Source organism: Plectropomus leopardus, chromosome 4 (assembly GCF_008729295.1).
Source record: "Plectropomus leopardus isolate mb chromosome 4, YSFRI_Pleo_2.0, whole genome shotgun sequence".
Lineage (NCBI taxonomy): Eukaryota > Metazoa > Chordata > Actinopteri > Perciformes > Serranidae > Plectropomus > Plectropomus leopardus.
The window spans coordinates 11962664-11989966 of record NC_056466.1 but is presented as its reverse complement, the minus strand read 5'-3'; the positions used below and the strand labels follow the sequence as shown (position 1 = coordinate 11989966).

The window sequence follows — 27303 nt, the reverse complement described above, 5'->3', positions numbered from 1 at the left end:
ATTCAACAGGCACTGTGTTTTTACGAGTGTTATTTTATCCCGAAAAGCGCGCAACGGTTGGAGACATTTACTGCAGGCATCTGGGAAGGAGCTGTGTGTTGTTTAGGAATGGTAATGTGCATTGGTGATGTGCTCAAATTGCGCGCTGTGGTGCATATACGACAATTCTCTTTCACTATTCTAGCTTTGCACCTCAGTCTATAGATATTAAAACAACTAAAGCGTCAACTTTTTTCGCGGAAAAGGACAAGAGGATGGCAGCTCCACATAACGGATCCAACGTAACGGCGAACTACACTAACCAGTTTGTGCAGCCGCCGTGGCGCCTCGCTCTCTGGTCGATCGCCTACAGCTCCGTGCTGGCTGTGGCGGTGTTTGGAAACCTCATCGTGATATGGATCATTCTTGCCCACAAGCGCATGAGGACGGTGACCAACTACTTCCTCCTGAACTTGGCGTTTTCAGACGCATCAATGGCCGCGTTCAACACTTTGATAAACTTTGTCTACGCTGCCCACGGGGAGTGGTACTTCGGGGAAGCGTACTGCAAATTCCACAACTTTTTCCCGGTCACATCCGTGTTTGCAAGCATCTACTCCATGACTGCGATCGCTGTGGACAGGTGGGCTCATGAAGTGCTGCAAGAGCACTGTCTAACGAGTTGATTGACGCTAAATCCTCCCCATGCTCCTTAACTCCCTTTCTCTATCGGTGGACAGTTACATGTGGGTGAATGTATCCTGTTTTAAAGTAGCACTTATATAGATTTAGACTTTTCTTGCACCTCTGTGCAAATGGTGCTTGTTTTGGTATACAATAATAAGCAGTATTAGTTTGTGTATGAGGTAAAAAGGAAGATAAGCAGTAAAGTGATTTAAGTAGAATATTAATTTAAAAAAGACTACGTTCAGCACTCTGTCTTTCAGAGATGAAATGAAATATCCGGATCACATGCACAGAGCATGTTTAGGGCGTAGGTTTCATTTCAGCCATATGGAGGACACATGGAACAGAGTGAACATTTGGAGCATCAAACACATCCTACTTTATGGTGAATTTTATACAGCTTTTCTTTTTTTTTTTTTAATATTGTATTTTCAGCAGCACCTCTTGACTTAAATGTGCAAGTCCTCAACTCCATTCATGTGTTTGTTGGGGGTGCAAATGTTGTAAATATTTAGGGGAAAATTCAAAATATATGCCCTTGAAACGTGTATTTCCAACTATATGACACGTAAAAACAAAATCCTTGTCACATACACACTTACATCTCAAGCGTGTTACGCATGATGTTGTGGATATCTGTCTGATTATCCCACTTGACTTTTCCACCATAATTGGCAGAAAAATCAATTTTGTGCTTTAAGATAAAAACTCATATTAGCCTTGCTTGGACACAAACTGCATTTCATTTTTTGCTGTAGCTTGTGCTCTCATTTCCATAAAAAATTACTGATAGAGTCCCCATCAGTATAATTCAAACTCCACTAATGATATCTTATGACATTTTCTCCACATTATTGGTGTTTATGCTCCCCGCTGATTTAAGTATACATTTATTTCAGTCCCCAAGGGAGGGCGATAATTACTTGTTTGTGATTTGCATTATTAAACTGGAAAAGCAGATTCCCGGCAGGGTGATTGCCATCTCCCCCACCATGGTCCTATTCCAAACATTTATTTTCATTGCCAATGAATCGTGGACTGAAGCTGTTGTTTTGCAAAGAGTCTGCAATGCAGTGAATGACTCTTTTTGTGCCAACACCCGAGGAAAGATCGCCCTTCTCCTCCACACTTTAACACTCTCTGACTCTCTTGCTTTCTGTCACATGCACTCACATTATTCATCTTCTTTGCGCTTTCACACTTCTTTCTGTCTTTGTTCCTCCATCTCTTTCCCTGCTGCTGTCGTTTCCAGTAATGTGGTGATGCACTCATCACTATCAGCTGGGCTTTGATACTGATCAGTGGCCCGTCATACGTCATAATGTTTGAATAAAGGGATTAGACTGATGAAGGAAGCAGCCACAGGCTGAGCATAATGAAAACAAAATGTGCGCAGAAGCTGCATGTAGGCACAGTGTGTGTCAGCAGCCGTAGTGTACAAGTGTCACAGTGTGTTGTGATATTGTGCGAGGTGTTTTCCTCCTCCAGTACTTCTCCTTGACACACAAAGAGAGCAATGTATTTCCCGAGGCCGTGCTCATTTTGGCTCCTCTACAGCAACCTCCATGGGTTTGTATTTTTGGTCCGCAGTGTCCGTTTGATTCTGTCAAGTGTGTACAGACAAAGAGAACATCGGCATGACCTACATGATGTAGATGTAACCTCGGGTCATGCTTTTCGTAACCCCAGTATGGTGCTGTCTCCGCTCTGATGTCTTGAAATGGCATGAGGCCACAGTTCGTGATCATCTGTGAATTTGTCCTTCCTGTTGACTCTCTGTACTGCCAAGTGTGTTTCCTGAGGCACTGGAGCAAAACAAACGCAGGTTGCTGTGTGAAAGGTAGCTGGCAAAGCCTTGAAGCTTTTTGTGATAACACGGCTAGTGACTTTTCCCATTTCTCACCTTCACTTTCCTGCGTTGAAGCTGTGGCTCTGTAGAATGCAGTCTTATCATTAAGTCCTCACCAGCAGTGATATGATCTTGTATGTTATGTGCTAGGAGAAGTGGAAAAGGAGAGACATCACTGAGAATAACAAGTGCTGTTTTCTGTAAAGGGTTGGTTCCCTGTAACCTCATGCAAATATCCAGCCGGTTTTCATTTCAAAGTCGACACTTGGGATGAGAACATGTTGCAAATATCATATACATCCATGATTTCTGCCTCCACCCGAATACATTGTTTAATAGAATTTTGTGTCAGCAGCAAAAATAATCGTCAACAGCAAATTGTCTTTCCATAGACCATGTTCCTGCTACTGTGGATGATCTGCAGACTAGGCTGTGAAGAGTCTTTAAAGCTACAGTTGGTAACCTTTATGAAAATCACTGCGTAATATGTGCTGAAACTGTCACTATATTCTGAAAGAGGTACGCTAGACAGTTAATCAGTGAAGTCTCTTCTTCTCTTCTTACTGTTTCTAATGAAATTTGTTTTTTTGGAAATGTGTTGTGGTGTACTGTTTATGTGTAAAATAAGAGGTTGTGGACCAGTTGTCATGTTGGTCTTGGTCAAAGTATCAAGCACCACCCACCAGACCAATTTTCTCATTTTACAGCTAAACATTACACTCAAATATGTGTCTGAAAACATTTGTGGCAAGACATAGGCAATGCAGTACTAAAATCTTGATTCATATTTGCTCAATGCTGCCTAGTTTGACAATTTGAGTGCAGTTCACGAACCGTGAATGACATGATTGACAGCCGCATTAGAGACTCCTCGGTTCTGGTTGATTGTTTTCGTTCATGAGTGGACGGAGGTTAGAAGCACTTCTTAGTGGGCAAAGGAATATTTTTTTTTATTGCAGATTATCAGTCTCATTTAGTGCTGAGTGAATACAGTAACAGTTTCGGCAAATTTGACAAAAACCTTTTATAAAAGTTAACAACTACAGCTTTAATGGAACTACTCTCAGGGGTAGAAATGAAAACAGACAGTGATGTCCTCAGAGTATCCAGTGTAATGACGGCATTGTTCCTGGGAGGAGGATTTGTTGAACATGTTTAAAGAGTAATGTTTCAGTGCTGTTAGCAACACAAAAAAAGTCCACTCACTTTCATTGTATTGTGGTGACAGAATAATCTTGGAGGTCGATAACTCAAAACCCAAACAAACAAAACCAAAGCTTTCTGCGTGGCTCAATACTATTAGTGGTGTCATTTGAACCAACCATTTAAGTATTATTTAAGATGCTGTTAAGTAAGGGCAGCTGAAACATTAAACATACTAATTTCTTCTGAGGACACACAAGTCAACACTTGACAATTTGGCTGTATACATAATGTTAGGCCGCTCGTATTGGAAGTTTCATCCAATGCAATCGCTGTTAGCTCGACACCAAGCGGTGATAAAGTGAGTGTTTAGTTGGTGTTGTCACACCACAGTGACGCTGTTTCCAAACAATATGTTCTCTGAAAGCTTCCATGCAGCTTAAGGCACACCAGACCCCACGTTGAACAAAAAAACATAAGGTGATTTATGAATTTGCTGCTGTGATGTCTCTGTGATGATGCCCAGGAGATGCTGAACGTGCTTGGATGTGTGTGTATACCCAACAGGAGTGTGTATGTGTGTGTAATTTTATTATCCAAGTGTTACTGGCGTTGCATTGTGGTTATTGTTCATTGGTTACAAGTCTATTAGATTAGCCAGCAATGTGCAAACTCATTGGATCCCAAATGACACAGACTGCTTTGGTGCTCGCCTGATTGGGCATCTGACAATCCATTCACACACTGCCAACCACAAGGGCCAGCGAGATACACAGAATAAATGCCAAGCAATTACTGGTGAATTGACGGGGCATCTTTGTTGTTGTCCCTCTGAGACTTCCAGTCACTGAGGTGACAGGACGGGATCCATTCTTTACCATCTGATGAAGATTGAATTAGCGAATCTCAGCCTGCGTTAGCAGCAATTTAAAATCATGGAGCATCCTGAGTTGGGTTCATGTTCAGCTGGTAATCTGCTGCCAGTTCTGAGTGCTTCACTGTGTGGTTCAAACTAAATCTCATCACAGTTTATTGGATTGAATCATCAATCAATTCCCCTGAAAATCAGACACCACAGTGCAATTGGACATTTACAGGCAGAAAGTAGTTATTCTACTGTAGAAAGAAAAAAGTTAAAAAGCATTAATCATCCATTGATTTTTTTTTTTAAGGCCAAAAAATTCTAATACTTAATCACATACAGCAGTGTTTCCTAAGGTAAACCTGAGGGAGTGGTAAAATAAAGTAATAAGTCAGAAAAAAATTATAGATTTCTTTAGCACAATTGTTTTTATTATACTTTTATGTAACGCCTGCCTTTTTCCCGTGGAATACATTTTAGTTTTACCTCTTCAGGCCACCGAAAATCCTTTAACAAAACAATCAAAGAATGTGAAATGACTCTTTATTTTAACAACTCATAACTTTTGCATGTAGATGTTACTCCATCTTTTGGAGTCAAAATCCCACAAGTATGGGTAAACTTGCTATAAAGTATACATAAATGAAGAAAAACATACATGGCCAGGTGTGTCTGGTAAGGTCTGTAGTGTGTCTCAAGCAACTTTCAGGTTCAATGAAGATGAAATCAATAAATCAATCAGTGATATATTTTGCTGATGTCTTCATAATCGGATGACCTCTGACCTGTAGGTACATGGCCATCATTCATCCCCTGAAGCCTCGTCTGTCAGCGAAGGCCACCACAGGAGTTATCGTCTGTATCTGGAGTCTGGCCGTGGTTCTGGCCTTCCCCCTCTGCTACTTCTCCACCATCAAAGCTCTGCCTCGCAGGACCCTCTGCTACGTGGCCTGGCCCCGCATGGCTGATGACCCCTTTATGTGAGAAATGTTTTTGTAACGTGCTTCAGTAGCTTGCTATGAAATCAGGCAGTGCAGCTCAGATCCTTTCTACATCAGCTAACTGAAAATGTCGCTTTTTTAGAAGGCTTTAACAGAGTTTCTGTCCTGCATTGTGCTGACTTTTAACGCTTATGAACTAGGATCGACATCAGTTTTGTTATGCTGCATTAGGACACCTTTTAGACACCTTTATCAGTTTTCATTAATTAAGCAATTATTAAGTAGAGTCGGCAAGTACGCTCTCCATACACAGACTTAATGCTTCACCTGACTTCCTTTTTTGCTTTCTGTCATAATTACTGCAGCCACTTGATAATACATATGCTGTTGTGGGACACTTGCTGAAATGACTGAAGCTTCAATTAGTTACAATATAGCAGTTAGTGGTGACACTCAGATCAAACCTACACTCATCTGGTGCAGCAGGCACTATTAATGCATGATATAGGAGTAGGATATAAAATCGACTGTATGAAATTATATGAGTATCAATGTGTCATAAATGTAAACACCTGCGTTTTCCCTTTTTCTTTCGCAGGTATCATATCATAGTAACAGTTCTGGTCTACGTGCTGCCCTTAGGGGTGATGGGCATCACTTACACCATCGTTGGGGTGACTCTGTGGGGAGGGGAGATCCCAGGAGACTCATCTGATAACTATCATGGACAGCTCAGGGCTAAAAGGAAGGTAAGTGTGCTTGAGCGGAAATAGTATACCATTCATTCAGGAATTCAGATATGGCCTGGGGCAACCCAATTAGTAACTGTGAACATGATAATCTTTGAATGCCAGAAGAACAGGAATAATTCTGTCTGCCACTGAGCAGCCTGTGGCTCCAGGTAATTATCATCACACCACTGGAGGTAGCAACAGGAATAGGAAATAGGGCCATTTTGACAGAAATCTGGGAGGTATCCAATTTTCTGATCTTTTTTGTAAAACAAGAAGGCATTCAAAAACATCTGCCAAGGGAAGCGACTACCCATCTCGCTGTTACTGTATAACGTTAGGATTTGGAATAAAGCCTCTGTCTTTGTTAATTTAATTGCTGTGCCAAAGTCATTTTTTGGTCTGATGGGGGAAATCTTAGACCACATCCAAATCTAAATAATTAAGTGTATCATGCTGATAAGCAACCTGGTGCAAACATGACAACATTACTAGAAATAAAACATAATTCATTATAGAAACACCCTATGAATGATATTGTACAATTTTAAGCCTATAAAAGTTCATATATTAAATGAGCCAAAATTACTTTCTATGCTTTCTGTTGTGTGGAAATAATGGAACTAATATGTAGGGGTTATAAATGATAAGTGTCATTACAATATGATATAGATTCTCTGGACAAAAACACAATATTTGCTGATATCACAAAGTCTGCCACGATAGGATTTTGATTCCATTCCAGCCAGCTCTCACCAGAAAAAATCAACCACTTAAGTCAATTGTGCAAGCAGCTTATTACAACCCATATTGTCATTGATTGTAAGGCAGCACCCGCTAGTGGTTGTAATTATTATTATAACAAGTTATGTGACGTAGCATAAAAAGCAACAAAGTTTGCATAATGTTGTACAAATGATGAAGCCTCCATAGAGAACCCCAGTAATGAATCCGAAAAACTGGAGAGCCAGTAGTATTTCAGCACCTGTTGTCTCCTCGTCTCAAAGTCAGTGGATTTTTTGGAATGTTATTTTGGTTGGAAGTCTTAAATAAGGTCTGTGGTTAAGACAAGCTGGAGAGACCTTCATATTTTGTTCTAAAACATAAAATACACCAGTAAACATCACACTTACAAACTTTGAAGCTCTCATTTGTCTTAAAAAAGACTGTTGCAAACAACTGCCTAATATCTCTGCTTTAATAATGACTGTTGAATCTGTTTGACACGTATAAGACATGCAGCAGCATCGGAACTATTCAGAAACCATAAATATTGCTTAGCTTCCCTAAAGCAAAAACATTGTGCTCTTTAAAGAAATGAATTAAAAGTAGGAATATTACATTCAATTCCACTGGTAAGATTGAAAAGAAATACATTGTTGATTAAGCTCAACAGTAATAACGTTCTCAAGCAGTGCTTTAGGTTTTAATTTTCTCTGTCAGGCCGAGAACAATTATATAAATCATACACTTAAAAGTTGGAACATCAGCTTCAGCATATTGCAATAACCAAGTTTAATGAATTTTTGCCTTGTGTATGTGCGGCAGCAGGTAGACACACTGCACTGTGAACATTTCAGGGAAGAAAGCCTTGATTCCACCGAACACAACCTTTGTGGTTGTCACTTGTCCTCAATCAACTCTTTGTCCATGCACAGGGACAGGCACAAGCTCTGAAAACCAACAGTGTCTCGAGGCATTATGAGATTGTCTGCACTTTGGTAGACAAATCTTTTATGTCTCAGGAGCTTTCAGGACACGCTTTTACAGTATGACTGTTTACTGCGACAATCAACAAATATGACAAATAACATCTTGCAGCAGACAACTAAAAGGGTAATAAAGGCAAAACTGCAGCATTACTGGAAAAATAAAATTATATACTTGGCACAGGCATGGTCAGTTAATTTTAATAGATGTTGTAAGGGACGTCCATTCCTCTTTATATCTTCACTGGACATTACAATGCTTCTGATTAAGTCTCTCCACTGTGTGATTTCCCTGTGGCTCCCGAGCACCACCAGAATCGTTCTGCTTATGAATGCAGAGTCCAAAGTTCTGTCTTTACACGCATCAACCTTTCCTAAGAATCAGTATCAGCTTCACGTTGGTGATCATTATTTGTGAGTCTTACAGCAAGAAAATGGGTCTTTGGGGAGTCCTTTCGGTGTAGGTGAGAAGATCAATATGTGGAAAAGGAGTATATGTGGCTGAGCATGTTTGTTGTTTGTACACAGGAGTATTCAGGTTATATCTGTTCCACTCTGATGTCTCACACAGCCTTCCTCGTAATTTCAGCACAGATTTCAAAAGCAGTTTGCATATTTTTGTGTGTATAGTCTGAATTTTGAAAGAGATGAGTATGAGAGCATGTTTTTCTCTCAACCTCCACCCTGTTCTCATCACTGGTTTACATGGTATAATGTATTTTTCTTGGGAATGAATGTCATTCAGGTTGAGAGTTTTGTGCTCGAAGGCTCAGGTCAGAGAAGGTTGCAGAAAGGAGAGAACACTCCAGGGCAATACTGTCAAGCTTCACAAAACAAGCTGGTTAAAAAGCCAATGTTTTTACTGTACTCCAGACTCATGGCAGAAACACTATAGACACAGCAGCACTTTGAGATATATGCTAACATAACTATGCAAACATGCAGACAATGCCATTGCAAATATGCTGAGTGCAAACAGGTGTAACATCAAACATATTCACTATCTTGGTTTAGCATGTTAGCGGGCTTCCATTTGCGAATTAGTAGTAAACATAAAGTAGAGATGATACTGTTGGGAATATCATTCATTTTTCAGATATTTGGAGGGAAAAATGTAATGCTTGCACACGCACTCTATGCCACAAAAATTCGCTCGACACAACAGTTCCTACTTCAATCAATCCTACTTGGGTCTCCTTCTTGTTGAAATTGTTTTAAAAGTTGAAGCCACATCTGTATCTGTATTTGTAAAGCACACCTATAGACTCATGAGCTCTATGACGGCAGGCATGGTTAAACATCAAAACCGTTGCTCAACTCAATAAGATACATAAGGAACAAACTGTAAAACAACGGTGATGCTCAAAAATATTAAACATACATATTCATTTGTAATGTATTTATATCACATTCATCATCCCATATATCAGTCTGCATCACCAACATGCAGAATGTATTGTGTTAAGTTAGAGGCAAAACAACAAAAAAAGTTGTGCAGAAAAATAATGTACAGAAATTGGGTAAGGAAAGCCATCATGATAAACATTATATATTTTAGAGAAAATTGATTTCTTATTCAGACCACTAGGTATAATAGTCTGGAGAGTATATATAGAATTTTCCTTTGGAATAATGTGGTGTTTAAATAGCATCCTTTTCTCAGAGATTGTAGGTATTTGTTCATTAAATAATGGGTTGATGATCACTGAAATTATGTCAAATAACCCAGAGGTGGGCACAAATGTGTTTTGGCAATCCATTTAATAGCTGTTTATATAATCAAACCCAAAAATGTCAGCCTCATGGTGGTGCTACAGCAAATGTCATCACCAAAGTCACTGAGATACATTGTCTGGGGTCCATTCTTCTGTACCGAATGTGGCACCGATATATCTAGAGATGTTTTACAGGATAATCAGGAGGATTTACAGGATAATACAGCTTTAGAAATAGTTTAGTCTGAAGTAGGGGAACAGACATAGTCACTCTTTGATTAAAAAATGGCAAAAATGACATCACTTATATTGCATTGGGTTGGCAGCAGATTGTGTAGGCAACCTGACCCTTTAAGAAGAAATTAATGTTACATGCATGACCGGTGGTGCATGATGGTACTCTTTCTGTTTTGTACTGAACAGTTGCATCTTCCAGATAAGCTATAACCCACTCAGGGTATTGACGGAGTAATTTGTTTTTCATCAACAGGAAAAAAAAGAGGCAAAGGTCACTGCAATGAAATGCATGAGCTGAAGTGAAGAAGGAGTGTGTGTCTTTTGCACGTAAATAACACATAAAGAGTGTTATTATTTCTCAAGATTTTCTGGCGAGTCTTTCACCTTAATGATACATTCCCTGTGCTGCCATCAAGGGTCTGTGAGGTGATAGGAAGCAATAAAAAGCTCCATCTTTCTATCATTTCTCATCCTCTTTATTGAGATTCAGATAGTCCATTGTTTTGAGTTAATCCATTCTGCCTCAGTAACCATGCCACAAGTGGTGTATTATAAACTCATGCGCGGGGCTGTCCGTCTGACAGGTCAGTCTTAAGTGACATGTCAAATGTCTGCCATACGGCTCTTTAAGACAATATGCGTTCGACTTGATTATTAAGCACCATCAATCTCCCATCTTCCTTTCTGCTTGAAGACAAAGTAGTGTGTGTGTGTGTGTGTGTGTGTGTGTGTGTGTGTGTGTGTGTGTGTGTGTGTGTGTGTGTGTGTGGTGGGTTGGTGGCTTGGAATGGATTACCTCTACAAGATCAGATTTTTCCTGAAATGAAGTACATCGGTGTTAAGCCGCAGTGTATGTGAGTGTGATGCTAACCTCCAGAGATAATGGGACATTTCTAATCTTGACTGGACAGGTGTCACCAGATCTCTCTTGCCTGGAAAACACTCGTTGCCATGCACACCTGCACTTGTCACCAGACAAGTGCAGGTGTGGATGGCAAATTGCACAGGCTTGATCCATAATGATAATCACAATAGCTGCAATTTCTTAAGAGTCTTTCACCATTCACTATGCCACACCACATAATAGGAGTTGGCTGCTTTCCTTTGAGAGTGAGTGCCGGCTTTAAGTACTGTGGCTGCAGTCGCATAACCTTTCTTCACACCAGTGAATGTGTAAGACAAAAATTGAATTTCTGTCTCTTTCACATCCTGAGAAAGGCTCCTGCTGGAACACTTAGCTGAAAGTCATTCTTGTTCAAAGGCTCAATATTCAGACCCCACAGCATATTTTCTGTTGTGTTTCGTAGTGGCTTTTAACTACTGGCTCCAAAGAGCAACCCTTTTCCCTAAAAACAGGGTAACTGCAGGTCTTGAAAGCTCTTAGAAATTATTAAGCATTCAGTTACAAAAGTGGGTTTTTTCTCAACACAGGAGGCTGTTCAGTACATATTTTGTGCACCATCAGACCTGTAGCAAACACTGCTAGCTATCATCATCTCACAACATGTAAATGTTGATTTTCAGCAAAAATCCATAGTTTTCAATTGATTGATACATGTATCCATTTCATGCCAGTTATTCAAGTCCCCACACTATCAATCTTCACATTAGGAATTTATTTTTCATATACAGCTGGGAAGTCTTAAAAATACTGAAAATTTCATATCATAATAGCTAATTCTAAGTCACAGTGCACCCTTTAAATATGACATTTATAAATCTTCATTAAAGGGTGCACTGTGACTTAGAACTAGCTATTATCATATGAAACAAAAATGCCTGTCCATCTACAGCTAATATGCAGGAAGCAGGACTTGAACCACTCTGCTCTCATGCTTTGTTTGTCCATGACTCAGTGCTACAGTGACTTCTGTGTGTTAAAGGTGACATTTATAAATCTTCATTTATAAATCTGCATTCCAAATATGCTTTTACAGAAACATAATTGCTGCCTGGACTGCCTGTTCACAAGAAACATTTTTTACAGTCCATTAAGTGTTACCTTTAACGCACAGAAGTCATTGTCGCGCAGAGTCGAGGACAAACAAAGCATGAGAGCAGAGTGGTTTTGTCCTGCTTCCTGTATATTAGCTGTAAATGGACAGACATATTTGTCAAGGAAAGAGTTTGTTTTTGGTGAAATATTTAACCAATATCAATAACCCAATTGACCACATAACTGTAAATCATGCTGTAGCCGTATGTTGGAAGACAAATGAAACATTCTGTCAGTGGTTGATTTGTAAATAACAATTTATGAAACATACATTTTGATGAGTTTTTCTAATAACATAGTGTGCTAGTATGTGTTGCATGCAATGCTAGTGATAGCGAAATAGTTGCATCTCATCTTTGTTTATGAAGACAAATAATTAAAAAAACAACTGTTTTAATATTATGTGAGTGATAGCGAATGTAATCCGGGGGGACATTATATTGTGGTATTATATTTCCATATTAGTAGCATATAAACAAAATTTTTAGTCAACAGGGTGGCATTAGGAGGTTTTATGTTTTGTTTTTGAAGTGAAAACTCATCTCTTCTTCTTATGTGTTGTCTTTCTTTACTTTTTGTTTTGACTAAATCAGTTTTTCTTTGGTTTACTCACTCAGTGGCATTCAAGCACGCAACTTGCTGACTTTTGTTCTCATCGTATAACATTTCAAATTGTTGGTGAGACTTATTCTGGCTTCAAGCTAACTATTGGCAAGTCATTTACTGGATTAATGAAGAAACATAAATCTAGTGCCGGGGCAAGCCCCAGGCACGGTTACAATCTAACTCAATAGCTATTTTATGCATTAAAAACCTCATTAGCATGTGAGTTTCATTATCTTTTTTTTTTTCTAAAGCAAATCAGCACCAAAATAATATGTTTTTCCTCATCTACCCCATTTGTTTCCCACTGCTAGTTCTAATTTATATGTGAAATGCTGTGGTAATGGAGAATTTGACAGCAAGGTATGCTGAGTCTGCATATTTACTTAAGCTTCTTTGAAGATGATCTTTTGATTATTTTTATACTTGTCATTTGGCTTTGTAATTGTTTTTGGTGGCAACATTATAATAATAACACATTTTATTTATAAAGCGCTTTTAGGAGGGATTTAAATATGGATGTGGAAGATATGGATATCAGCAACACTTGGGCCCTGAATGCTGCCCATAAATGACTAATGCTTTTACTTAAACACGTTAATACTAATATCTGCAGCCCTAATGGTTCATAAACTTCTCTGCAAGGCATACATGAGGAATGAGCTAATATCACACAGAACCACTAGTTTTACAAGGTAAAGGCCCCTCATATCTAAAGTAACTTTTTTTGGCTGATTCCACCTCTTTTCAGGTCTGCGTCGGCATGAACGTACATCTCCCTCACTCTGTTGATAGCTTTGTTACACCTGTGGTGGCGGGACACCTTTTTTCATATAGGTAGGAAGGTAGCATATTCCTGCCAACCTTAAACTTAGTTTGTAATTAGCTAAATAACTGATAACTCAAATAATCATACTGAAATGATTAATCCCCTGGAAGCATTTGTGGCCTTTAATTGCAAAGCAGTAACTAAACAATCAATCCTGTCTACAAATTTTATTTATTAGTTTGCAACAGAAAGTACATTTTAAAGAAAACACAATTAATTGATATTCTTGCAATCTACAAACATGTCTGCCGAGTCACAAAATGTTTATGTTCCTGACAACAGCTTCTTTGTTCAACATACACTCAACACTCATGCAATGCAGCATTGCAGTAATTATGCATGGTTTCATGATAAGGCACTGAGAGTACTTGGTCAAGGTCTGCAAAAGATTGTTGTCTTGGTTTAATAAAGAAAAAGTCAAAATTGATTTGAAGCTCAAGACAGGACATGTTTACTGCGTTAACACAAGTGTCTACCCAGCATGTGTGGTGAAAGCAGCACGTAACAGTGTAGCAGCAGCTTCAGTCCTCCGTCTGTGTCTAATGCATTCAGTCATGGTATTGAGTGTAGGTGTTACGTATTTCAGCAGCTCTCAGAGCCTGACAAACAGTTACTGTAATGTAGAAAAAGACCTTGGGGTTAAACTGCACACATACAGTGCGAAAGAAACCTAAGTCATTATACGACCTGTGTAGACAGCTTTATAAAAAAGGAAGCTCATCTGTGAAATAGAATTGAATTTGAATTTTTAATTTATTTAAGGATAATCCCATGAGATGTAGCATCTCATTTTCAATGAGGTCCCCAGACAAACATATACAAAGAACACAAGACACAATACACTACATTAAATTATAAACATACATAACATATAACAAATATAGACATCTTGTTCACCCACCCCAACCCACATACACCTAATGCACGAAATAGACAAACTGATTAACAAGGATCAATGATGTGAACATAAAAACAACAAGAGTAAAGAAAATAAATTAGAAATATGAGCAATTTGTTTTGAGATGGGAGTGTAGTAACATCCTGAAACAAACAGAGGAAGTAATATAATGCAAAGAAAGAGGGAGGTAATTCCAATCTGATGGGGCTTTATATTTGAAAGACCTTTACCAACTTCTGTCAAGATTCTGGGAATGCAAAAAAAAGGGCAGTTCATATGTCTAAGTGAGTATGGGGAATTGTATGGAGTCATGAGTTCCTTTAAATATGGATGACAATGGAAATAAACACATTTAAAAACGAACTGAAGCCAATGAAATTGCCATCTTGATTTGGGTTGTAACAAGTTCAACAAATCAAACATAAAACAATGATGAGTTCTAAAAGGACATCTCAACAACAAATCTACATAGAGAATTAAATAATATAGTCAGAGATTTAAGATAAATGTCTGAAGTGTTTTGGTAAACAATATGTATATAAACAGCTCAATCTGAAGTAACAAAATCAAAACAATTCATAATTTCAGGTGATTGTAGACTAGTGAAAACATAGTCATGAATTTTATATAAAATTTCCACCAATACTTGCTCCTAAATCCTACCCACTAGACCTTTAGTCAAAAAAGTCGTAGTATATCTGTAAGGCAGCATTTGTGTCCCTTAAAATTTCAGAATACTATACTATATAAGTGTAGTTTCAAGAAAACGCGGTTGAAACAACACATGATGAAATTCTGAACTCTCATTTTCATTCAAACCTATTAATCCTCTAAAACCTGGATCAACATTTCTTTCCTTTGGCTGCATTCAGACACCTTTTACATGTATAGAAACCTTTGGACCCCGATCAAATTAGCTTGATTTCTCTTAAAAACCTGGAATAAAAAGCAAATAAGAACTTTCCAAGAAATGTTTTTAAAAACAAAGAAAAAATGCCCTCAGAACAATGATTTTATAATTATCATAATTATATATTTTTAAATAATTTTGCAGAATTATTTAAGTTTTGTTTGTTTGTTTCTTTGGAGGTTTTATGTTTGTTTTTGTAATTTCTTCATTGTCATTTCTTCTGAAGTTGCTCATTGCCTTCTTTTGATGTTTTTGAAAGAAATCAAGCCAACTTGAACAGGTTTCAAAGGGTTAACTGTAGCAGCTAAAGCAGAGTGATGGCTTCTTCTTACAGTATGCTACCTCATCTAATTCCCACTGTGCTCCTCAGGTGTGATATTGTGCTTGAAGGCCGGATTAAACATTTGAGACATTTTCTGCCTACAGCTCATTTCTCCTCCCGTAAGCTTGCTAACCACAAGGGACCAAGTAAACCCTCACCATCTAGTTTTCACCCTGACATTTACTGAGAAAATGCCACTCTCCTCTTTACCTCCGTTTTCTGTGTTGTAGAATTGATATACAATGGCGTTTAGATTACACAGACATGTTTCTGTGGCCTTCTTTGGTGTAGATTGACCCTCCTATACAACGGGGGGTGAATACAAACACATAAGATTTGACTCTTAAACCTGATGGAGGGGCTTAGACAATAGTAACTGTGGGGCTGAGCCAATTGCCTGCACTTGTCTCTCCTGGTTAGTGGTGGCATCTTCTTACAAGAAAAAAAAACATCTGTGAACATTTGCCATGTCCAATTATACTACAGAGAGGGAATTTATTCCATCCTGGACCTTTCATCCGCCAGCCTTCTTCCCTCCTGTGATGTTACAAGAAAATTTCCATGACCATGAAAATTATCTGATTAAAATCAATTGAACTGGCTACATATTCACTCTCTCACAAACTTGTTCATTCTCGTATAGCAGGCTGCAGATTCTATGCAGGAGCAGCTGTTGGCTGTTCAGTTGCTTTTTGCTTTGCATTCATCATCTGTGCTGTGAACCACGGACGCACGTTTGCTTTCAGTAACTATGACTATGCAAGAGGCATAACTTCGCATGTGTTGTTGTCCAAGGGCAGATAATGAAATCCAACATGAACAAAGTGTTTGCCACTTAGTAATATAATACAGCTGCTGCCCAGGGATCTCACCAGCTGTGTTGGTGAAATGAGTTGAATTGTTGACTTGTTCGATAGAGATACATATTCTGGGACTTCACTTTCTTAAAGATATGTTTATATTATTCGCATACTATTTTGTTTCCAAGTAGTCTTAGGGTCACAGTCTGCTTTGTGCCTGTAGATTTTTGGTTAACACTGAACTGACTTGTGTCTGTAATGGAATTTAGATTCATTTACATTGCATATATTGGTTAATCTGTCTCTGTTTTCACTTTTATTGATCATCTTTCAGTTGCTAAGAAATTGTATTCATTGTTATTCATTTGTGACTACTGATCCAGCCACCACTGACTATAAACAGCTGTTGAAATGCTGAACTTAAGTCCTCCTGAACTAAAAATAAGCACTGTGGAAGATGGCTGAATTAATGTTAGGACCTTGCAGCAGTTGTTGTTTGTTCCCTCCTGAATGTCCCTCATAAAATTTGGCCACAAGTCTCTGAGGCCCTCACAATAAACATAAAAAAAATCATGTTTACCTTACATGTTTTGTCCTAGCCTCTATCTGAGCACAATAGCACCAGTACTCCTGCTGCAGAACTATTGGATACAATGTGATTACCATTATTATTCTTATTATATAGCATTTTTTCCTCTCTGTGCATTTTTGTCCCACTGGTCTTTGTAGTGCAGCAATCATGGAACATCAAAGTGATAAAAAGCGGTAAGACTTCCTCCCTTTGAGGTCGGCTCTACTGTATGTAAATTTCATATATTTGTTCCTCACTCATGTCTTATTCTCTCTGCTCTGTCGGAGCCCATTTGTATTGGATTTTCAAGTTTAATTCAAGTATGAAAACCATCAAAGGGTCCCCGAATGTGCAGATACAATCACAAAAAAATGCATTTGCACATGTAGGCTACAGTATATCTATATCATAGTAACTGGGTGCGACTGAATTTCATAAATCATGATCAAATTATGTATCTTGCTGTGTTTTGCCTTTTTTTATTTGCAGAGTTTGGTCAAAATGATGCAGCTTTGATTTTCTTCTCCATTTAAATTTTATAAAGCCCAATGTGGTTTCTCATTTATGCAAACTGCTTTATAAATCAATTTTGCCTTGCCTTTTGTCCTGCTGCACTAATTGGAAAGAGTTTACATAATTTCTGGAGGACAAACCAGTGTTGTATGTACTAATAAAAAAAAATCAAAGTCCATTATCTTTCTTCCAGCTTTTTATCTCAAATTATTTAATCTTCCACTGGCATGTAATCTAAGAAACATGAATTGTGGGTTTTGAAATAAATGCAACACTGTCTTCCAGCAACCTAGGAGGTAACCTCTGTCAAGATAAATCAGACTCTGTAACCTTACTACAAATATACAGTAATCTTAATGTCTAGTGGTGCTCAGGAAAATTCAATCAACAGGAAGGAAGCCAAAAATGCAATTTATTTCACTCTCTGATGCTCTCTATTAGTTGTTATTCTAGTCCTTTCCTTCCATTCTGTTTTACAGGCAGACAATTGCTGGATGTACGTGATGTGCAATTATATATTTCTCTTAGTAGTTAGACCTTCCCTCTCTTCTTAGTCCTCTGGAAAATGACCTCTACATCAGGAACAAAGATAAAAAGTTTCTTAGTCAGAATTACTAAGCATCTCTTACTATCTCTGTGTGTTTGCAATACAAACAAACCAGTAAGTCTCTTCAGGACAAAGGTAGAAATAGTCAGTGTGAAATGTAATTTAGATGCTTTTAGTCCCAGTTATGAAGATTTGTCACATATTCAAGCAATTCTTATTACCTACTGGCTACCTTAGGGGCATTATATGTCTTAATTAAACAAAGACAGGTTCAATTCTTTCATAACGTTGTGTGAAAATTACTTCAGTATTGCTCTTTCAATAATATTCTGCAAACCTAATGACCTGGCACTCTAGGTTATCTGTAGTAAAGAAACTTAAACTTTTAAAAAGTCAACCCTTAAAGGTATACTATGCAAAATGTTCCTAATAAAACAATGCATGGACTCATAAAAAAGTAATCTCTCTGTCATGTCTTATGACTCACTAGAAGTATGTGGTGGTGTATTTTTCTGCAGGGAACTGTATCTATCTGTATCTACACTGTATCTATTTTTTCTTATCATCTAATTTACTGTGTCCAGGACATTCCAGGTATGGATTTCATAAAAAAAGGTAGCAACCTGGTGCCAAACCTTAAGCAGCATGCATCCAAGAGAAAGCTACAAAAATTGCAGACAGCGCTGAAAAAAAAAATGAAGATCTTAAGTCCAAATGAGATTTCGTTGTCACTTTTTCTGGTGATACTGTTTTCAAACAGTAACCAAGGATTCCTGCAGAGTATACCATTAAATAAAGTACAGATATATCATTATCATTATATTACAACTGATGTTTGAATGAATTTTTCAGCCAGTATACACACACAGCCAATCTGGGGCAGCTGTGGGTCAGAAGGTAGAGCTGGTCGTCAGCAAATGGGGAGTTCGTTCCCTGGCTCCTTCAGTCAAAGTATCCTTGGACACCTGCTCGAGCACAGCTTGTGCACACAACAGGACTCCAATGTCCACTTATAGGGTGACATTTCATGTACAACTGCCTCATACTCAAGTCTGATGAGAAGCCGTTGCACTAGAAACTAAATAAATAGTGGACACAGGATCCCTGCAGTGTGCAAGTATTTGTTTATTTCATATTTCTCAAGGTAGCCCTGCTTGACAGACAAGAAGTCTTGGGGGCAGGGGGATTATTTGATTATCTGAAAGATCTTTACTTGAATTTTCCAGGACTTATGCATTTTCATTCCCTTTAGAAAATAAATAAAATACAGAGCATGTTTGTGTTGTTGGTGTGTAATCTACAACCAGAATCAACCTAATATGCAATTTCTGAAGGGCATACTGAGACGGCTTGTCAGAATGCCGTAAAATAAATCAATCTAAAAAATGTTAATGTGTATGGGGTGAATAATACAACATATATTCAATCATTCATTTAAACTTTATTTATGGAGCACTTTTCATACAAAGAATGTAGCACAGAGTGCTTCACACAATAAAAATGTAAAACAACATAAACAACAACCCCCCCAATCCTAACCACCCCTTCTCTCCCAGCCCCACCACAACCCCAGCCCAAACACCATGAAACACCATGGGCGGGGGCCATGGAGGGGCCAGGAGATACCCAAATATTAACACAACATTTATGTACCGACATGATTGACCAGAAATAACAAATTGTTTTGGTTAGTTTTAGTCAACAGGCATCTGCCGTACCCAACAAAAAGGATGTTTGGTTATTTTCAAAAAAGGAACATTTGAAGGAGCACATTTCAGATCCTTTGGCAGGCGGTTCCAGCTCGTGGAATGCATAAACTGCTGCAACTCCAGTTTTGGAGTGGCCTCTTGATGATTTTGAAAGGCCAGCACCAGATGATCTGAGAGATCTGGAAACACATAGCTCAGGCCTATGGCTTTTTCCTGTTTGCCTCTTGTAACCACAATCTCAGGCTTGTAGGGCAGACCATTAGTACATCAAAAGTGCATCTTTTCCCACTATCCTTGAGCCACACATTCAAAGTAAGAGTCTCTAATTTATCAACAAGTGTATGGATACGGCTTCAAATCTCAACTTTATTTCCAGGACTAAGCATCTCTCCTGAACCTGGTCCTTGAGTTCATCAATCTGTCAATCTAAACATTTCTGGTCAGACATCCTGCTCATTAGAAAACATTGCCACCCACCGTCTTTCATGTTACAAAACCCCATACTATCCCCATACTCAATAATTTTTTATTTACTTGCACATCTAGTACAGGCACCCCAGAGATCAACCTCTACTGAAATAAAAAAAAAAAAAACAGCCTCTCTCAGTCTTGGAACCCATCCACTTTTGGTCTGATGACAGTAAGCCTGTGGGGATGAGGGCCAATGATCCGGTGTAGCCAGCAGATATCTGAGCCAAGACTCCCTCTTTCATGCATCAGTCATTAGGGGTAATCTCTTTAAACAGATACCTGCATATGAATCCAGATTTTTTTTAATTAAAAGCTAACATTAAGCTAAATTGTCATCACATGATAGCTGATGGGTTGCGAGATTTCAATGCACTCAGCTTTTTCACACGGACTGTTTACCTGCTATTCAAACATGACTGGTCAATACAACTCAACTTCAAATGGATTACAAACGGAAACCAGAACACTTTCAATGCCAAATTCTTTCTAAATTACAGCCATACCATTGTACAACGCTCAAAATTTGTGCTTTGACATCCTTATCTCTCATGATGAAAAATGGCAGGGGGACAGACCTTTAATACATCTCGGTCTCATTGTAGCTCACAGCCTTAAAGAGAGTTGAATAGTGTTTATATAAACCACTGCATGAGCTCACCTCAGTGTCCCGCGCTTCAGGATATACTTTCAGCATTGTTTATACTGCTGTGTGAGGAAGAGACTATGAATTCTGTCTTTTTATCATGCTCAAAATCTTGGCTGAAATCCCTGACTGGATTTTACAGTGAAGAACTTAAGAAAGGCTTTCTTTGACCATTTTCTGTTGCATGGACAATGTTGGTATCACTTTTTTTTATCAACTTAAAGAAATGCTGTTTTACTTGTCCCCTTCTGGCCTGTTTGAAATGGCTGATAAGGCACAATAACACTTATTTGCTTGTTTATAGCACCAACATCTTCTGTTAAGGATGACATATTTACATGCATGGTCAGAATTAGAAGGTATTTAATTTTTTTTTGCACAGCTCACAAATTATTTCAATTTATTGCAGTTCTTTAATATATGCCAAAACAAGAAGTCTACAGTAGTGACTGTGATCAAGCAGACAGATACTTAAAATATACAAGAGGCCAGCCTCTGATAAAATGTCCTTTGTGTTTACACATTAGTTATATACTGTAGATACCATGGAGTTCTCTGGGAGTCCAAATGTGGACCATTTAAATAAGAGCCAAGGGCACTATGCTATTATGTTTCTCCGCCTCCTCCTTTACATATGAAGCCTGTTGAAACTTAAAGCAATGGGACAGCTCAGCCCTTTCAAAAAGGCATTGACAGGAAACCAAAGAGTACAAGATTTCCAACACTTCAGTATGTCACATAAAATTATCTTAACATAGATTTTGTGTGTATGACAGCTTTTTCATCTGTGCCATAGACCTCCATTGTTGTCCAAAATTATACAAATCATATATGATATAAGCTGTACAAGGCAACGGTGTTGCTCTGGTTGACGTGTTTTCTTCACAATGAACAGAGGCACTGAAGCTTTTTTTGAATCTGTCTCACAAACAATGGCCTGCTGCCATCAATACCTACTAGAACGCCAAATATATACCCTACTGAAAAACTTACTGACAGCTTCATAACTGTTTAGCAGCCACCTAGCACAGTTTACAACTCTGCTTATGTTATGCCATAAACTTCTGGAAACACACACTCAAAACAAGGGGTGCCAGGACTTTTGTTTAGATTTCAGCAGGAACTCACTGATGTCTGTTTTGTCTCTGGTGGCTTACCTCTGCAGCCAGCCGCCGAGGAGCCACACTGTGTTATAAATGATGCTCCTCGTTATCACCCAGAGACAATACATTTTTCCTTACTTCTACATAGAAGGAGGGATTGAAAGATTCTTCGAATAGATGGATGGAGAAATGATTAAAAAATGGCTCACAGGTAAAAGATATCTATGTAAATGCTAGAAACACTTTATTAGCATTAGACTGTTCTTCTTCCTCCTGTAACCAAAATCTTCTGTGAATTTGCATCAATGTGCAGCCCAGTGTTTCAGGAACTTCATTCACACTGGTTTATTCCCCCACTTTACATTCAGTGCCAACACAGGTGGTTGTTTGCAATATGTTGAAAACTAAAGGTAGCAGGAGCAAAGAGCGAGATTTAAATTTTGACATTGTTGTCTGGTGATAGGGTTGGTAAAATAATGACGCGTACACCTGTCGTTTTTCTGATGGGATTTTGAATGAGAGTTATTGGTGAAAATGCTACTTTCAAAGTGTGCCTACAGTCATGGTCTAAAAGTATCTTCATCAGCATATTGTAAAAGTAAAAAATTCTGTTACACATACTGAAATTGTTTATATTCTCACAATTTTTGCATAATTTGAACCTTTTTAATGGCATTCTAGATAAAACTTTTTTTTTTAAACCATTGTGAACATCCTAACCAGGAATTAAAATAAAATTTGGCCTTCCACAGCAAATTAGTTGTAGGACATCTGTTCTTAGAGTCCTGTTGAATGGCAAGCAACTCCAGCATTTCTCTTCATTTTAATTTAATTTAACCTACTCATCATTCTTACAGTAAACGCAACAATTTTCATCCATTCATCCATCCACTGTCGTCCCCTTATCCAAGGCCGGGTCGCGGGGGCAATGCAAAGCACTCCAGATGTCCCTCTCCCCAGCAGCGCAGTCCAGCTCCCTCTGGGGGATCCCAAGGTGTTTCCAGGCCAGACAAGATATTTAATCCCTCCAGCGTGTTCTGGGCTGAACACTGGGCCTCTTACCAGTTGGACATGCCCAGAACACTTCTAGTGGGAGACATCCCGGAGGCATTTTTATCAGATGCCCGAACCACCTCAGCTGGCCCCTTTTGACGAGAAGGAGCAGTGCCTCTACTCCAAGCTCCCCCAGTATGTCTGAGTTCTTCACCTTATCTCTAAGGCAAAGCCCAGCCACCCTCCAGAGGAAACCCATTTCGGCCGCTTGTATCTATGAGCTCATTCTTTCAGTCACTACCCCGAGCTCATGACTGGGTGAGGGTTGAAACATAGATGGACGGGTAAACCGAGAGCTTTCCGACTCAGCCCCCTCTTCACCACAACAGTCCGACGCAACTCCTGTATCACTGTGGATGCCGCAACAAACTGCCTGTTGTCACACACCATTCTACCTTCACTTTTGACCAAAACCCTGACACTTGAACTCCTTCGCTTAGGGCAACAACTCCCACCCCACCCTTAGAGGGCAATCCACCGTTTCCACTGGTGCTGACTCTAACATATCCCAACTAGTTCACACTCGGCTGCAAACCGCCCCAGTGCATGCTGGAGGTCACGGTGTGATGTAGCCAACAGAACCACATCATCTGCAAAGAGCAGATTTGCAATCCCGAGTCTCCAAACCAGACCCCTTCGTCCCCCTGTCTGTGCCTTGAGATTCTGTTAATGAATATCACAAATTCAATCTGGGAACATGTTTGACTTAACGCCAAGTATCCAGACACAGCTCTCACTTTGGTCATACAGGGACCACATGGCTTAATTGTCAGTTAAGCTAAATCTTAAGCAGCAGCAGTATGTGGTCAACCCAGTCGTCAAAAGAAAATGAAGCATTGTACATCTCTGCAAACCACCAATATGTTACATTTTGCACGTTTCAAGCATATATCAAAGTTTCTAAAGTGATGAGCTGACTTTGCCATCTGGAGTTGGATGGGATGGTGGGTAGCTTGTAACACAGGTGAGACATCTGTCAAGCATTACAGCATTACAGACAAAAGGTCGAAAAGAACAAGCAACAACATTGCCATTCAACAATTCATGGGTATTTTAAGCCAAAAAATGATCTTCTATGAACCAAAACCAAATCCTCTGTGTCATATATTAATACAATAGTCTCTGCAGATTTGTACCCAGGTTATCTTTTGTACAATGCTTTGTACATGCAAATGGCTCCCTCTTGAAACAAAATGACAAGTTAAATGGCAAAACTTTTTTTTTGGTTAAGTATTTTCTCTTTTGAATGGTTTTGTTTTGTGTTATGTAGTATACCTTGAGCTTTGTATCGTTGTGTTTGTTCTTGGTATCTCTTGAAAACGAGATGATGACATCTCAAAGAGTTTATCCTGATTAACTTGATAAATTTGATTTGAGTTGACTTTGTTTACAGTGCTACTTTGAAGTAGTTTTTAGCATACGTTATAAGATCCAAGGTACCAGAACATATGTTGTCCTGCTTCCCAGTCTTGCATTGATGCATCACCTGGTTGTTGCCTTCAGTACCAGGTGCTACCAAAACACTGTAATTCAGAAATGGATTGAAATGACATGCTCCATATTCTTCCCACCAAATATTCATCTCACTCAGAGAGTGATATGATCTTTCCTCAGTAATTTCCTTTGGCTTACTCACTGCTGTCATTCCCTCTGTCAGCCTCACTGCTTACAGGAAACCTAAACACAGCTAACAGTGACAGCTTGTGAACATTTCTCATCATCGCTCTCTTGCAGGTAGTGAAGATGATGATCATCGTTGTAGTGACCTTTGCCCTCTGCTGGCTCCCCTTTCATGTCTACTTCATTGTGACGGGTCTCAACAAGGATCTGAACAAGTGGAAGTACATTCAGCAGGTTTACCTGTTAGTGCTGTGGCTTGCAATGAGCTCCACCATGTACAACCCCATCATCTACTGCTGCCTCAACAGCAGGTAAGTAACAACAACGTGGTGCTGACAAGCTCATAAACGAAATGGTTAATGCTGCTACTAAAGCTGGGCACATACTGTACCTTTTGAGCCCATTTTAGAATTGTTGTTTTATTCCAACTCCCACTGTACAAGTAAATTGCCTGCGATTTCAAGCCAAAGCACAATTTATCTTCTCACACTGTATGGTACAATCGTCAAGCCACGACCTCAATGTTAACACTAAACATGTAAAATAGATAATGAAACAGTCCAACTGCTCCTGAGTGCCATTCTGGCTTTTGACAATTGTCAATAAAGATTAATTTGGAAGAAGTCTGTTGGCTTGCAGAGGTTCACAGTAAAAAAAAAAAAAAAAAAAAAGACATCCCTAAATAAGCTTAAAATTTAATTTCTGCAGAAAGTGGTCACACCCAGTTTTAATTCCCTCTTTCATGGGCTCTCCCTCTCTGTCTCTCTCTCTCACCCACACACACATGCACACTCACACACACACACACACGTTAGCCAATTAGCAGCACCAACAAATTGGCTAGACTACACTGAGCGATTGATCGAGTGAGGCAGAAAGGCACTGACCTTGTGGTATCGACTCGTGGCTCTGCTTCAACTGTGTGCGAGCCTGTCCACTGATGACCAAAATTTATTACATGTCACAAATTCATCTAACATTAGATGGTTGAGCAGTTGGTCGGCCATGATCAGTCCTCGCTCCCTCCTATACACTGCACGGCAAACAACAACAAACGAATAACTGATGTTTTGTTACATAACATCACAGTGTGTACTTAAGTTCCATTAGATCTTTTGTGGGAAGATAAAAGTTAGGCATGAAAACGTTTTGTGACAGAGCAAAGAAAAACTCATCAGTTTAGCAATTTCAGTTACTTTTTTTTACATTTTCTTCATACATCCCAGTTTTTACTTTTTATGTGGTCCATGGTCTTTTGGTACATTTGTCTCAAAAAGTATTAAAGAGTATTTCAAATGATGAAATGTGTTTTTAACAATGACAGCTGAAAACAAGTTTATAACCTGAATAGCACAATGTGACTGTAGAAAATTGCTCTTTTGCAGTGATTCTCTCATCTACTCATAAGAGTGAGTTTGATTCTTTATGCTTTTGTCAAGCATCTGAAGGTTTTTAGAGTAGAAATTAACGCAGCCTCAGTGCATTGAGAAAAGGATTTACAGCCAGGATCTCAAGTACTGTCGGTTTACTGCTGAGTACTCTCACAGTAAATGCTCCACTTCCACTCCAACTGACATGTTTTTCATCACTGCACAAATATTTAGACGTGCCTTTTTTAAAAGCTTCAGGGACACCTCGATACAATCTCCTCTCAGCTGAAGAGCTAACTTTTGCTGTGCTGCTGCTTGCAATATATGCTTCTTTTTGTCTTATTAAAGCTCCAGTATGTGGGATTGCACAGTGAGGAAAATCTGAAACCTTTCCCAAGAGTCAAGCATGTTAGAACTACAAAAAATATGAATGGCTTTATCTAGAGCCAGTGTTGGATTTGTCCGTTCAAGGCTAGAAACAATATTGCAGACTCTGGAAAGAGGACCCGCTCATATGTAGATATAAACAGCTCATTATAAGCTAAACACAATAATTCTATTTTTAGGTGATTAAACACTAATAAAAGCATAGTCATCAATTCAATATAATACAATTTCTGCCAATGGATGCCCCAAAATCCTTTTTAAAGGAAAACATTTTAAAGAAATATTTTTTTTCATGTTATTTTCCCTTTATTTTGCCCTGTGTTTTCCAACCATTCCCCCTCCCTCTTGATGTGGTACCAGATTTCGAGCTGGTTTCAAGCGAGCATTTCGCTGGTGCCCGTTCATCAGGGTATCCAGCTACGATGAGTTGGAACTACGCTCTACACGGCTGCATCCAACACGCCAGAGCAGCATGTACACGCTGTCCCGAATGGATACCACTGTGGTGGTGGTTTATGACCCCGCCGAGGGCGATAGCGGTGCTGGGGGCGGCTCTGGAATTAAGCAGTCCCTGTCCACAAGGAAGAGAAGCTACATCACGTCTCGCCACTCTGAAGTCACTGGACACAACGGTGGCGGTGTGAAAACGCAAAATGGAGGGGCTCCGAGCACTCAACCAGAGGAGTTCTCTTGAAGGGAGTTTTCGCAGACTCACACACAGACATGTGCATGTAAGAAATGCATTATACATTGTACATACACCCGGTGCACAGATCTTTGCTTAATTTAGATGTAGAAGCATTGTATCAAAGTGGTTATTTTTACATGCAAAGAATGACCGCGTGGACAGAGAGATTATTTAATACTTTAGCTTGATGGATAATATTGAAGACGCTCTGGAGCATGGAGGGGTCACTGAGCAGGTCCACTGGGTACAGATGAGGGTCAGGGGTCAGTAAAAAGTGAATGTTATCAGCAGTTGTCATTTAAAAGTCACACAGCTCAACGCATTGAAGTCCCTGTCAGTTGTTTTTTTTCTGATTTTTTAATATTGGAAAGAGAGTGTGATTGACATGTATTTTTGTTATATATTTTTTCAGTTTTC

At 39.0% G+C, this 27303-nt stretch overlaps 1 protein-coding gene across 1 annotated transcript; it reads left to right on the top strand.

Moving 5' to 3' along the window:
* Positions 1-251: 251 nt before the first annotated feature.
* Positions 252-26954, top strand: tacr3a (tachykinin receptor 3a). Its single transcript, XM_042485640.1, has 5 exons — positions 252-622; positions 5312-5500; positions 6060-6210; positions 24556-24752; positions 26559-26954. Exons 1-5 carry the CDS (start codon positions 255-257, stop codon positions 26890-26892), a joined length of 1239 nt encoding a protein of 412 aa, XP_042341574.1. The 5' UTR covers positions 252-254; the 3' UTR covers positions 26893-26954.
* The last annotated feature ends 349 nt before the right edge of the window (positions 26955-27303 follow it).